The 15,644-nt window shown below is 42.2% G+C and overlaps 1 protein-coding gene across 3 annotated transcripts in view; it reads left to right on the forward strand.

Annotated features, from left to right (window-relative positions):
• bi (T-box transcription factor bifid) overlaps positions 1-15,644 on the forward strand; it is a 77,754-nt gene that overhangs the window by 6,413 nt on the left and 55,697 nt on the right. For all 3 annotated transcript variants that reach the window (XM_034325775.2, XM_034325773.2, XM_034325774.2), the window contains exon 2: positions 5,658-5,982. In XM_034325775.2, the coding sequence (XP_034181666.1) occupies positions 5,658-5,982 (325 nt within the window). The remainder of the gene's footprint in view (positions 1-5,657; positions 5,983-15,644) is intronic.

Below are 15,644 nucleotides of genomic sequence, written 5' to 3' on the forward strand. Positions count from 1 at the left end.
CGAAGGGAATAACCAGTTGCAACGGATGAGGTGGACGTGTGTAATAATGAGATGCCAGATAAGACGATAAGGCAGAAAATCGTTTCTCCACGCACCACGATTTTCACGCGGTTAACATTGTATCCCTCTTCCTTTCGCGAGCCTTTTTTTTTATGGATTCCATCGAAAGTCATCAAAGAACGTCTTCTGTCGGAACTTCGATCGTTCCGTTATTTTCATTATCTATCGAATATATCAGTCTGAAATGATTAGTTTGCCTTTTCCTCGAAATCCGCATCAGTTTCGCCGATTGAACAGGGACAATGCGTCCTAGAAACAATATCAAAACGTTGTTCCTCGAAAGAGATACGGCAGATCGATTGCATTATTGTCGACTCGAGTCGTGATCTATTGCCGGCGAGGATCTAGGATTTTTCTTCGCTAACTACACCACCTTCTCGATCTTATCGTCTTTCCTGCGTTATTACAGCCATTGCTCAATCAGATCCGAACATTTTTTCCCTCTGAACTATGCTTCTATAATTCACTACGAAACCACTAATTTTGAAATTATAATTAGTACATAATATAATGAAAAATCACGAATACACGAGACCGACCGTCAAATCGTTGTACATGCAAGTTATATATTAATTAATCACGGTGATAGATAGTCAGTTTTAGAAGAATTTTCTTCTTCTCTGAAACTGTAGCCCGTTTGCATTCTACGGCGATGTCCTCGCCCCGGGTATCTCGAAACGTGCAAAGAATATTCGCTGGATGGTTGTTCAGAGGCGATAGGTGCGAAACCGCGGGGGATTTATCGATGCGTTTCGATTAGGCGATTTTATCCACTTAAATGTACGTCGTTGAATTAGCAGACATAAAACACCTACAGATCTCGCGGAGAATTGCTAACCCGATACGCTTCGTGCGAACGAATCCATTAGAGTAGAAATTGCTTTTAGTGATTTAGAAAATTAATCTTTTATTAATGCGATTTTAAAAGAAATTAACATATCTCGAAGAAATAAGAGTGAATGAATTATGATTATTCTGTACTCAAATCTTATGTTACAAAATGACAATTTTTCATTGAACCTGGTACGGTAGCGCTTTTCTTGGACCGTCAACGACAACGGGTAATCCGTCATTGTTATTGCTCGCCTTTCCCGTCATTTCTCCGGCTCTTCCTCTTTTCTAGTCAGGCTGCCAGCCAACTGACCACAGTCCCGTGGCAATTAATCTTGCCAAGGGCATGACCGACGTTCGCTACATTCGAAATTCGTGGTGTGTCGTTGGTCGCGTAACCCGTAGGCCGACACCGAGGGAAAAGGGCGAAAAGAGGCCCGACGTCTTGAAATTCACCGTTAAAAACTGCACCCAGCCGATTCCTCTTGATAAAGTACGTTGAACGTGTGGAATAAGAATTTTTTGTAGGAGTCTTCCTTTTCCAGATAATTGAATTTAAAGTTGATACAAAAAATATTTAAAATAAATTTAACAGAGGGGTTCTTAAGACTATTAAGAAGTCTTAGATATATATAAGTATTTATAACAAATAATAGGAGGCAAGTTAACATCTTCAATTTTTCTTATTTTCGCATTTTAATTTCTGACTTGTAACAACGCTATTAGATTCGGATTTGAATAGTGCCGCCATAATGGTTAGCCAATCGCGCGACAGCAGCGCCATCTTCCTCACTTTCCGCGGGTTTTGACGCAACGTGCACGTACGAGCTGCGAAATTGTTCGGTATTCTGATTAAAATAATGTAGTTTATCGCGTAGTTTATTGTTTTTTCGTTGATCAGTGTTGGTTTCTCGACTTAGACAACGTGTTTCGAGCATGTGGTTGGTGAATTATCGTTTCCTGTCAATGGTAAGCATTCTACCACTTTTCTGTTGCATTTCGTTGCCTCGAATACGTCGAAACAGACAATTGTCGTGAATTATTATAAAACAACGCTTTCTGTGAGAAACTATTGCGATTGTAATCATTAAACACAGTCTACGATTGATATTTGTATAAATTAATGTAAATTATCATGATTAAATTAGTCGAAGGTTATTTGAACGTGCAAACGAGCGTCGTTAAGGTTAATGTTCATAGAAAATGGAGTTTAGTTTAGCAAAATATTTTCACTTTACAAGTACGTGGAATTTTCTACGGAGAAACCGTGTTCGGTTGAGGTTGGAAATCGTGTATAGGTTGGAGGCACCCCGTATTCCATGACCAATGAGAAATAAAAACGAACGACCGATAGAAAGCGGCGCAATTAATGGCTGCCGGTATTGTAGTCCGGGTTTCCAGGTGAAATTTGTCCGAGTGAAAAACGGAGCGATCATTTATCTGAGTCTGACCGCTCGATTTTCCCTGTTCTCCGCGATTCACCCGGAAAATCGCTGCTGCCTTTCCATTCGACACACGCTCGATTCGAGTTCTGTCTTACTAATTGCCCGGTTTATTTGAATCTAATCGATCGAATTGGCGGAAAAATCAATTCAGACCAAATTTCATATTAGTAATAGTAAATAATTAATCTTAACACCTAGACACCGTATTAATTACGTCTTGTTAATAGATAATTTTTTCTTCGGAAATAAGTGATAAATGAAAGTGGAATTATCAAAGCGTTAAAAGTACTTAATTGTAGTAAATATTTATTTCGAAGAAGGCAAATATTTATCGATGTATAATATTTCGGTAATATTGAATTTAAAATTCGCTGAAACAATATTTTCAAATGCATCCATGCAAATGAAACGAAATTGTTTCGATAAATACTGGTAATTATTGAAAGTTCCAAAATACTATAATGGGTTCGAACGATCTTCCAAATTGCTTTCGAACACCTGTACGACTCGTTTCGAGGATCTTGTTTGATTTCTCGAACGCGTTCGTATCGAAAATACTTGCTAATCGATTCAAGGATCGAGCTGAACAGCGATTTGGAAATTGAAACTGAGTCACTCCGTGAATCATCGTCATTAACACGTGTAGTAAAGCGGCGGGAATGATAAAACGCGAACGGCAATAATCACTTACGGTCGCGGTGTTTTCTTCTGTTCCAAAAATCGGGACCGGTCGTTTAAAAACCCGTGGAATTATTTCGAGCCTCAATAATATTTTTAATTGTTCATAATTGTATCTCTGAAAATTATGTGATCGATAGCACGATGAAAAGAAGTCGATTCGCAACAAGTTGCATTATTTTGTTCTTGATGAATGAAACGAATTTCATTTTCCATCCGTTCAGGAAAAGCACAGGAAAGAACGAATTTGTCAATTTGTTCTGATTAATTTTGTTCGATAAATTTCTCGTGTTTTTCATAGAAATTGAAATACAATAAATTATTATAGAAAGACTTATCTCAGACAGAAAGGAAAAGTGGAATATTTAAAAATCGAGGCTCATTGTTTATGAAAAAGGGCAAGGAATCGTGGCGAAACGTTCGGAGAACGCTAGATACAGTGGAAATAAATACGAAACAGATAAACGGCATCGATTTAACGATCGGCTCGCGCGGACTTTATGTGATAACAATCATGAAGTCATTAGCGTTGCCAACAGGTTTCGCATTTTTCCCGGGTTACGCCCGGTAATTGATTGAAACGGAAAGAAAATACCAGGAGCCGTGTCCGTGCCGTTAACTATTAACCGTGTCATTAATCATAAATCTGTAATCGCGATTTGCATCGTAACGAATGATAATTTCAACGTGTTACCACTTGTTTGTTGAAAATCGCGATTTGTACTCGGGAGGCTCGCAAAAAATAAAAAAATACCCTATGGAGCTGTATTACGATGGGTGAAAGTAGATTTTCTTTCTCAAAGTATGCACTCGAAGGTGGAGTTGAATTTTTGCGAACAAAAAATAGAAAAGTGGTGTCTGTTGTTTTTTTCGGTGCAACAGGTAGTCGGTGATTGGTCGAGAGTGGAGGAAACACAGTTGTAAATAACGAAATTGCTTGCATGAAAAAGTAATCTATAGTTGGCTCGAGCTGGTCGAGAATTTGTTAATTAAGTATGCAGACACGAGCGTTCGAAAGTGATAGAAAGAACGAAGATAGTTGTACCTCACTCTTTCCTTTCCATCTCTACGTTTTCAAGCTGAGATTTATTTATTTTTATTTTGTATCGTTTGTAGAACAAACACAAGGTGATTTTTTTACGGCTAGAAAATTAAACGCTAATTTCGTTAATTGAAGTAACGATGTTGCCATGGTAAACGACAGAGGTAAAGGAGGTATCGATAAATTTCATGATAATCGAAAAATCGAAAAAGCATCGCAGGCTGATTAGAATTTTAAAGTTGATCTCATCCTCTCTCGCTATCTTAATCGTCGCTTGTTATTGATTCTCAATTTACTTGAAAGAAGGCCGACCAATTTACGAGATTCTTAGGTGATCACACGTGAAATTTATATTTAATGGTAATGAATAAAATATCTATCCGAGAATATATTATCCTGGTTGTGCAAGCATCGAAGGATAACAAGATTGCTATTATTAATTGTTGTGTTTATAGATATGTGCTCTATTTGAAATTTCATACAAAATGTAGTCAAAATTTATTCAATGTTTACTTAAAATACACATTTCAAATTATTTATTAAAAAACTACTCGACAGATAGTGGAAATTTTTTAAAAATGATTTTTTAATTTATTTCAAAATACTTTTAAGATTATTTCACAAGTTATTAATAAAATACTACTTGTTATTCATAAATTCATCAATAATACTAAATTTGGTGAATAATTGTTTTAAAATAGAATCGCGAATTTGAAGGATCAACGAGATTAAGGAATAACGATTGAAGGACAGCCGCTTAAAGTTCGCAAGGGTCGATCGACCGGCAGTTCGCAACCCCTAAGAAACTTCTGGTTACTTTTCCCCTCCCCCATCCCCCTCGTGCCGAACTTCTCCAAGAAGTTTGAAACTTTGTTGAAGGTAGACTGCTCTTCTCCTTCGAAAATCGCGAACCACTCGCGAATGCCGTCACTATTCTTGGTTCGAATCCAAAAATAGAGCTGACGCATTCGTCGTTCGCGGGTCAATAGAGCAATCTGTGCTCCAATCAATTGTCCTCGTACGATGATCGATTCTATCGTGCTGGTATCGATCTTCAGATCCTAGATTTATCAGTAACGTTTCAGGAAAATCGAACCTTCATAAATTCACATTTCACTCATCCTAATATCAATCTTAAGTAAAATATTGAACGAAGGTACCAAAATATTTGTCATCTTTCGATATAATTAAAATTATGAAATTAATAATTAACGACGTATCAATTTAAGTTCACGTGAAAAGCGATACTTATTGCAATATTAATTCGTTCGAAATGAAACGTTAATAATATTTTAGTTAAAGAGCTGCTGAATTGTAAACGAGCATTACCAACCGATGTACATATTGTCGATTTATCACGAACAGTAAAGATAAAATTTATAATTTTGGTATTCAGTATGCGGTTCGCGATAAAATAAATCACTTTGAAACACGGAGGCTTTTTGTATTTGTAATAAACCGTCTTTTGCATAGTTGTTATATTTCTATGAGCTTAAATATTTTGGGTCTCAGGAGGACCATGATTTCTCTTTTTTTCATTATTTTGCAAGTAGATAATAACTTTAAGGAAAGAAATGAAAAATTGTGTCTTACTTCCTCAGGTTTAGGCCTTGGTCCGCACACACCTGAAGAAGCAGCCGTCCTGGCGGCCGCAGCGGCAGCGTTACACCACCATCATCAAGGTGGTCCTGGCGGGCCCGCGATGAGGCCACTTAGGCCCCCGTTACCCCCGGGGATGCTGCACGCGTCACCGCATCCCCTGGCACCTCATCATCCTCTCGCGGGCCCGCATCATCCCCTCGTACCTCCTCATCATCCTGAGGAAGACGGGGTGGTGGACGATCCGAAGGTAACCCTCGAAGGCAAAGAACTCTGGGAAAAGTTTCACAAGCTCGGCACGGAGATGGTGATCACGAAAAGCGGCCGGTAAGTGTTAATTTATCTTGATTGAACACATTTGAAATATTTTGAACGAGAAAGCGAAACCCGTAAGTTAAGAGTCGTGAGAAAAATCAGTTTCTACCATGTGAAACACGAGAAGTGGTCGCGAGAAACCGCAGAAAATCGCGTGAATTGGCCCCCCCTTCGCGAAATTCGCGGCAGACGAACGAATTTCGGTAGGCGACGGTAGAGAGAAAAATATTCTCGAACGTCTACGGAATAAACGTAACGTGGAAACGTTCGGTGGAAAGTTAGAAAGTAAGATCGTTTATTGTTTTGCAACATTTTTCACTACGTTTAAACATTCATACCCTCTATGCTCGCTGAAAGCTCAACGATCGCGAATCCTCTTAATCCGTAAACACGGCAAACTTCTCGGGAAGCTTCTAGCTAAAGGGGGGAAAAAAAAAAAACACAGAGCAAAAGGGCGACGTAAAGGGGTAGTTACCGTAGGAAGAATAGTCGAAACAGAGTTGTGAACGCGATGAAACGCTGGAACGCGTATACACTTCGGGAAACTATAATAGCCGAGGAAAGTACATCGAATAAAGGGGTGAGCATGCAACGTTACATATTTCATATGTGACGCACACAGGTGAGCGTGAAAAAGACGTGTACACGCGTGTGTATCTGGATCGTCGTTCCAGCTGCTAGACTATACACTCGTCCAGATTTAGTCGTACCTTACGCTAACCTTTTCTTTCGGATTTTAATAATACAAGACTACTTGGAAATTGGTTAAACTTTTGGAGAACTTCCAAATATCAAGAAGCTTTCGTAAATCAATGACGTGAAAGTTTCTTAGGATTAATTCATTTCATTCGATTTTCCAAGTTTTACATATTCTTTTGGGGGGGCATAATCTTGATCAGTTTGTCACGGGGTCTTAAGTCCCATTTGAACTACGAGCACGTACCGTGTAACCGTTGAACGGTCAGCAATTTGTGGCCACGGTGGGCCAATTTCGGGCCCCTGTTCGACACACGAGCGCGGAATCCTTGTCCCCGGGCCCGCACAGCCACGGGCCCTTACGAGCGAGAGGTGGGTTTCGCGAGAGGCCCGGGTAATATCTCGTTTAGAAAGATTACAGGTTCGGGAACAGGCTGCCAATGTATAAAACAAACATCGTTAAGCTAACCCTATGGTTAGGGCCCCTGCTACGGGGCCCACCACCCCCGGCATTATTCCAATCCTGCTCGATATACAGGCTGTCTCAAATCATTAAATTTTCTATCTCTAAATTGCTCTATCGACGAACGAATTTCTTCTACTTCTAAAGAATTTCAGTTTAAATTGTAAGATTGCTCGGAAATCAATTTCAGAGACAGATAGGGTAACTTTGCGTCACTCGAGCGTTGGGTGCTCTGTATTGTTATATACTTTTTTTGGAACATCCTGTATGCATCGAGGCTGGGCTCTTGCGTTCTGGAGAGTGCCTGGCGAGTGCTGTGGCCGGCCACTGGTACAGGTCAGGAACAGGATGAAACAAGAGGTAGGAGGGTATGGGAGAGTAGCAGCAGAGAGGTGTATTGAGACGTAGACCACCGGACGCAGATTGGGCCAGCCGCAATTTCCGCGCGTGTAATTATCCGTGATCGTCCCCGTCGTCTTCTCGAGCGACCCCTCCTCGGACGGACTTAACTCGATGCTTATTATTTAGCGACGGAGATTGATTTAGAGCGGAGTCGGCCCTCCGCGATTATCATCCGTTTAGCTCGTTCGCGATAGGCTAGCTATATCTGAAACTCACTTCCTTTGGTAAAATTCGAAACGATTCAACGTGGAAGTGAAAAAAAAGGAATAAAACGGTCGCTCAAGTGAATCAATTAAATTGAACTTTTTCCGACAATTTGACGCGAACCGCGTCATATTGTTTGCGCTTCGTTCGTTTAGCGCTCGGCCAGTTTTACGAGGCTTAATTTCTCTGATTTTTAAATCAAATAAAGAGGCACGAGCCAACAAACCGTAAGGCAGCCACGACCACTCGAAACCGACGAAAATCTTACGTAATCGCGTCGAGGGGAACACTCTGACCACGTTCTTTCCGTTGTTCAAGATTTCTTCCTTTTCATCCGAGCCTCCTTCCTCTTTCCTCATTGACTTTTAACACGGCTCGCTTTAACCCGATTGGTCCTTGTACGGTTAATGAAGATGTTTTCATTCTCTACTTGCACGTCCGCGGACAGGTGTCTAGTTCACCCTTCAAATTATCATCTATTATCTGTCGTGGTTTAGCATACTAATTTCACGGTTACGTAAGAAAGAAAAAAAAAAAGAAAAAAACCGATGTCCCATTCCGTGTGGGGATTAGAGTTGCAGTTACCTATCGCGTCCAATGAAATATGCATGTCCGTTTTGACGGTTGAACCTGTACTTATCGTTAATATTGCTTGTCACCGTTATCGTTGACGAACGTTACTTGTCGCGTCCACCTTGGCGGCAAACGAACGGCTGGAAAAGGGAAAAGATAGAAGTGGATGTCTCTTCGAACGGTCGCGTTACGTTTCTTCGAATTGCAAAATCGTCCTTGGACTTTGCCATTCGAATATCGTATCGCTCGCGGTGTTAATTTGCGTTCACCTAGGTGGGAGCGTTTAACTATATACAGGACGATTCAGAAACTTTTATTTGCATTAGTTAAGAAAAATTATAATATTTCACCGATCGATGGTCTACCGATAGAGTGTTTACTTTTCAAAGTCGTACGTTATGACTCTTCAAGTAGGAAACGTTTCGTTGGAATTTACCGAGCAACAACATCAACATCCAGGCGATTATTTACGTGTCGAGCGGATCGAAGAGAGTCAAAGGCAGTCACGCGTTCGCGTTCGTATCGCGAGCATGTACACGAGATCGATGAGATTTAAGTTTCGCATCGAGGGAGGCTAACAGAATATCTCCTCCGCTGACATTGGGATAATCTAATCGTCGGCGAAGTCGGCGTAATAATTCTATCTGAAACGAGATCGTACACCTGGAATCGCGTGTCCGGCTCCGATCTTGCGCCTCGTCGCGTCTTGCATCGCTGCTCTATTATCACGCCGCCTCCTTTAACCGTGTCTCCCTTCGCCATTTTTCATTTGGATTTCTAATTAACCTTGTTCATTAATTTGACGCGTACACGGATAAGGTTATTAGAAACGTATGCGAGTGAAGTGTCGTAGACAAAGTTATCGTGTCATAATTTCTTGCTAGTCTTCGAAGAATTTCACCTCCGAAAGTGTTTACCAGCGGTCAAAAAATCCCGCGTTTCTCCCTTCCCTCAACCCCGTACGGTACTCTTCACCCTCGAACGGTCATACCAGTACATATGTTCACCCTTCACCCTGCAGCACCCCTTTACCTGTGGCGTCAGCCCGCAATCGCTCTGTGTTATCCCCTTTTCCTCCCCACTATTCGTCCCTCTCTTTCTCTCTCCCCCACCACCACGCATCTATCCGTCTTCGTCCGCGTGGCAAGCGCATGTGCGAGCTCTCAGTGTCTCTGTCGGCCGCGAAGGGAACGCTTTCTCTTCAGGGTCGCGCTCGTCCCGTCTTCCCGGCCGGGGTTGGTAATTAGCCGTAGTGGCCTGAACGCGCCTGAAAATGCGCTCTGCGATTGTGGTGGAAGTGTCAGAGAGAGGAGAGTATCGCCAGGCGGTCGTATATCGACGTTTCCTTCGGCGCTGACGGGAAAAAAGAAGGGGTGGGTGCCTTTGAATAACACCCTCAGCGAGAACCACGAGAAGAGCCGAGCAGAGCCGAGCCGAGCCGAGGCACAAAGCATCCTTTCGTTTTTCACCAGATTTTTCTGCTGCTACACGCATCCCTCCCTCGGTCGCGATTCCCACGTGGTGTCGAGGCTCGGGCGCCTCTAGGTGCCCGCTGTCACGTGAACGCCCGGCGTCACAGGGGTGAGTTTGTTATTATTTTAAAGAGAAATTTTCGTCCAAGTATTTTCTTATTTTCCTGATTTATCAACGCGAAAAACGCTCGATCGAAGGGGGTGAGTTTTGTTTTCGGGCATCCTCGCCACTACGGAAATGAGATGCGTTCGCGAATCGTTGGGAAAACACAGAGGTGCACGGTGCGAGGGGTGCGCGAGGAGGGAAACGGTTTGGCGCGTACCGGTGTAGATCGTTGGATAAACAAAAGAAACGTGTGGACGGCGAGAAGGGGTGCTTTCGACGCGCGCGAGATTGATTGCTCGAGCTTTCGAAAGGTTTAGTGGCTCGTAATTAGGTCTGTCGAGTTGCTGAGTATTTCTTTATTCGCGCCACCCTCTCGCGCGTAGAATAGAGCAAGAGGAGCTATATTGAAGCGTGTAATGAAGTAGCGTCAAGGATCCAGCACCGTCCGTATAACCTGCTGCCAAGAAGAATTTTTCATATGGTATTGCGGCCTATCCTGCTGGGTCAATCGTGATCGAAAACTACTTATAAATGTACCAAGAAATTATTCGTTTTATCACTGTTTATTTAGCTTTTCTTTTCTATTTAACATGAGTCACACCCTCGAAAAATGACGAAATCGCGAAACTCTTCTTACGTTTACTTAACGCTGGAAAAATTCCTCCAATTGGCTCGATACGATAAACGTATGAAACGGCTAATTGGTTGCACGCATTTTACTAAAATATCGTTCGATACATTGGTCGACGTTAATTCTACCGAGCGGTTTCTTTATCCCCAGCAACGATACGATTTGTACGCATTACGTTACTACCTGTAAACATATATTTTCCTCGGGAAACTCGGTTGCAACACTATAAGCTACTGGATACGCGTATTAAATTATTTACTGTTTATTGAAACCTGATACCGTCGTTGCACGGTAGCCGTTGCAACCACTGCAATCGGTGCAACTGTTCCGAATAATTGCAATGCAATTTCGTGTTTCCATCGAATCTTGAAATTTAAAAACCCTACGCTTTACGATCGGCGTATATAATAAAATGCGTTTAATTGAAACCTACATAAACGCCGGGAATATTTTATCCCACGCATAATTCAGGCTTTAGATACGATCGTCGGTTACAGAAACGTGTTAACGACTCGATGGAATAATTAGAAAACAACGTGTTGACTTTTAATTGCATCGTGGTGATTATTGTAACACTGCACGGTACACGATTTTCTAACAATAATTGCTTCTTAAGAAAAAGAATTGTCTCTGAAAATCTACCTATTTCCCTTTGGTTATCACCTGTTTCTCTCCTCTCACCCCGTCCACGGTGTGCTCGATAAACTTCCAGCGACTCCGTGACGTTGTATTCCCGCCACTTTTTCATTTTACTCGAACACGAGTGTCCTTATCTACGACGGCACTTTGCAGCGTGTTTCTCAAGGCTACAAAGGCCTGTACACGCGATTACGAGATAGCGCATCGCGTCGCGTCGCATCGCGTCGCGTCTCGTCTCGTCGCGTCGGTTCGCACGCGAACTCGGTCTACCCGGCGTTTACACGAACCGACGAAGCTGCAAAATTTCGAGGCGTTGAAGGATGAGTTGTCAGGTGGTTAGATGTACAGACCGATTCCAAGGTGCTTGACAAATGGCCGGTAGAATATAAGTCGAAGTGACTTGTACAGGATGATTCATAAACTCCCGTCCCATTCGCCGAGGCTCGAGGATAATTTTCAAAAGTACAGAGAGCGATTAAAAAATGAATTTTACCGAGGAATAAGAAATGCCTTTCGCGTTGGCTATTAATTACCTATGAATACTTAACGCGACCGGTCGTTTCGAGCGGAATGCGCTGCGCAGAAGCGTCTGATCGTCGCGCATCCATGATACATGGCGCGGACCGGCGCGCGCGTAAAAGAAACGTTCCAGGACTGTATAATAAATTAACCGGTGGGCACTGGCTAGAAATAATTAGCGTCCCATTATCTAGCATGCGTAATGCGGGCTTACGAGCGTGTTACTTACGCGCCGCGCGACGCCACCACGATAAGAGCGCGAACGAACGTCCACCATTTATCTGGCAATTAAGCGTAAAGGGCCCTTTGGCGAAATTTTCACCGAGCGACGAATGTGGCGTGAAACGCGTGCACCTGGTTTAACGATTTTTCAAACCATTTTTTGACCCGTAGATTTTACACGCGCGTCTCGTTTCGTTCGAACGATCGTTTGATTGGAAATTTCATTGAAACGAATAGAAAATCTAAAGTTTCCGATAACCGGAGGCTACAAGCAACGCGAATAAATGATGCACATCTGATGCACGTGATAAATTACCCTCAGCCAGGATGTCGTTGCATCCAGCGGCTAGTGAGATAGTTCTTTCAAATAATATACGATCAATGTCGTCGCCTAAGGTCAAGCTCGAAACACGCGACATGCGATGGACGCTGGGACGATGCAAATAAGTTTGGATCACGAGAAATCATAGACGGAAGCGATGTCATCGCTGGAATGCAATTCGTCAGTAGAGTACTTTGGAGAAGGGAAATCATTTGGAAAGGAAAGCTGTATATTTTCAAGTTACCTGTCGGGTTTCAGCAAGATTTATTGTCCTTTTATTCTATCGCTTTGACAAGTTTATATTTCATTCTCGTACGTGTTGTTGACTCGTTCCTCGGAAAATTAATCCAACCGTCTGATTTTATAGAAGCGAATGCAAATTGAAAAATTCTATTTTTAATTTTCAAACGTTCATCGATACACACGTAATTTCCCGATCGTCTGGATAAGTTAACGCTCAATGTTTTGCTCTCGTGGTAGAAAACATCGAGGAGCGCATGAATCGATAGGGGAGTGCATCGAGAGGATGCACTGGTCGGTTGCATGCACGTGTACTCAATACACGCTGCACGTAATAATCTGTAACAGCACATGTCGAGTTCGAGCCGATGCATCGCGATCGATCGGTCGATCAAGCATGTGTTCCGAACGATCCACCTAGTCGTGATCGAGAGAAAGTCGATCGTGGAATCGAGAGTACATTAATTATTTCGATCTTAACTTTTAATTACTGCTGACGTTTTTTTACCTTTGCTCGTGGAATATTTTGATCTCCAAGATAATTACAGTATCGTTAAAGTAGATTTCGTTAATTTCAAATTCCAAATTTTGCAAGCATAAAGAACGTAAGAATTTCCAAAAATATAAATCGCGATAATCGAAATAAAAAAGTTCCATTGCTCGTTCGAACGAATAACGATACCGGTACAATGATCGCGAAAGAATTCGCAAGCAGAATCGAGCCAAACTTGTCCAAGACGAAAAAGGAATTACGAGGGTTGGAACGCCGCGTAAGGGCGCGTGCACGCTGAAACACGTGTACGGGTAACGCTGTGTGCCGTGTGTGTATCCCACTTACCATTTATATTGGTGTCCGAGTGGTGTGAATAGATAACGACCGTTTACCGGGACGAGACGGTCTCGTGGTTTTTTTTTTACTCCGCTCTCGAGCTGGTTACGCCTATCGGCCTATCTGCGAATATGTAACACGACTGTTACAAGACTGCGCCCGCTCGAGACCCGCTGACAGATCGTCTAGACGGGTTCGCTTTTTTCTGCGGATCGTGAAGCCGCTCCCATTCTGAGATTTTCTACCATACTTTGATACGATTAGGATTTTAATTTATTTTATTTTACACCTTCGTCCACCCCTATTTCAACATCTTACCTTAAATATCTTAATAATATTCGATACTTAGCATCGATGTCAGAAAACGTCGAGAGGTATCAATCGAAAGGTATCCATGAGAATTTCGTATAATTTCGGGTGGTTCAGAGGGTTGATAGAAGTTGGCGAGTGAGCGAGGAAGGAAGGAAGGAGGTCGCCACGGTGGTTGCCGGCCAATTTCTGAATGCAAATAACGCCGGTGTCGAAAGGGAGCTCGCGGATGAAAAGGGAGAGGCAGTATGCAAATAGAAAGCTGTTACGGCCGCCTTCTTCGCCCTCTTTCGACCTACACCCCTCGGATACACTCGCCTACCCCTTTCTTTTTCACCGAGTGTACACGCGAGACGTGTGAATTCCATGTGAAATGCAACCAGATAGATGGAAACCGAGGGAGAAAGAAACGAGAGCTGAAGAACCAGGGTGGGTGGCGGAGGTGGCACCGTGACGGGTGAAGGGGGGTGGTGAGGAGAAGGTTCTAGACGCGAGAATTCATTTCGCTCGCCTCAGCCCGCGACATTCTTCCTCTTGTGGGCTATTCTTCCAAACGAGACCCGTCTTGGCGACACCCTTTTACCTTTCACCCTGAAAACGTCGTCTTTTCGCCCCTTCCTCGCGAATTAATTGATATCCTCCTTCTCGTCAACCGCAATTCTAGCCTTGCCGTCTTTTTCTGTTCGGTCAGATTGTTGCTAGAATTTTTTTCTTTGATATTTAGAATGTTCGAGGATGGTTTTGTTGAGCAGATACTTGAGTACGATTATAAATTGTACTCAAAGTGGTTTATATTGAAATTTTAAAACACTGAACGATAGAAACTTTTCAGTGAATTTTCAAAGTTCTTTTTCAAAGAGAATTCATTTTTAAATTCATCTTCTCTTCAAATATTTTTCAATGATTTTTTTATTACAAAATTAAGGGTTCACCCTTTGTGTCGAATTACGTAATTCACGTTAAAATTGTGTGGGTACACGCGCGTGGTCATGTGAAAAACGGTTAACCATATTCATGGGAAACGGTGGAACTGGTGTATTTAATTTACAAGCAACACGATTGCAATTTAATTCGTTATTTGACCCGCAGTGCCGACCGATAAATTAACTTTCGACCGATACAAAAGTGTAACGAAAGCTAAACTTGTATCCCCTGCATTAATTGCCGCATACAACGAGGAATAAATAGATCTCTACGTAGCTCAATTAATTGGAATTCATAGCCGCCAATTACAGTTCCACCACGAGCATCGTTCGCAATTTAACTTAAGAATTTCATTAGGATCTAATGGCACACTGCCGTTGAAAATTTCCCACACTGTTGAACATTGGAAGTAAATTCAACTTTCTATTTGTTTTTGGATCATTTTTTTAACACTACTACTTTCACCGTGTATCCTATTCAAATTCAAAAAAAGAAAAAAAAATCATTTTCTCTCGATTGTTTCTTGACTCATCGAATTCCTAAGACGTTCTAAATTATCTCGAATAATTAACTCTGTACACATAGAAGATGATAAGCTGGTTTCTGGGTAAAAGGAAAAAGAACATTTCGATCGATGGATCGCGTTACCTCGTGGTCGTCGTAGCGAACTGGATCTGATCAATTACCCATTGCATGCGGGCAATTAATCTCGCGCTTTATCTAGAGGACTTTAATAGGTACCCCGCTATTCGCCAGCTGCCACTGCAGCCTGCACGGGATGTGGCCGGCATACTTTTAACCGGCCCGGTATTAATTCGAAGGGTACTGGATCATTCAGGTTCAGAGTTTGTACTAATTTACGCCCGGCTTCGTTACCCAGAGCCTCGTTAGCTGCGTCTTTAGTTGCGATGAATTAAAACTTTTAAAGAAAAAATGTGATCGAAGAAACTACTCCCTCAATCTAATTATCTCTTTTCTCTAACTAGATCAATAATATCCTTGTTGTAAATAGTACACTCGGCGTACAGAAAAAAATGAATACGAAGGAACGAAGCTAATGACCCCGTTGATAGTTGTGTTTCATCGATCGTGGTAATCTTGAATGGTTGATAGCGACCGCTGT

Source organism: Osmia lignaria, chromosome 5 (genome assembly GCF_051020975.1).
Source record: "Osmia lignaria lignaria isolate PbOS001 chromosome 5, iyOsmLign1, whole genome shotgun sequence".
Classification (NCBI taxonomy): domain Eukaryota; kingdom Metazoa; phylum Arthropoda; class Insecta; order Hymenoptera; family Megachilidae; genus Osmia; species Osmia lignaria.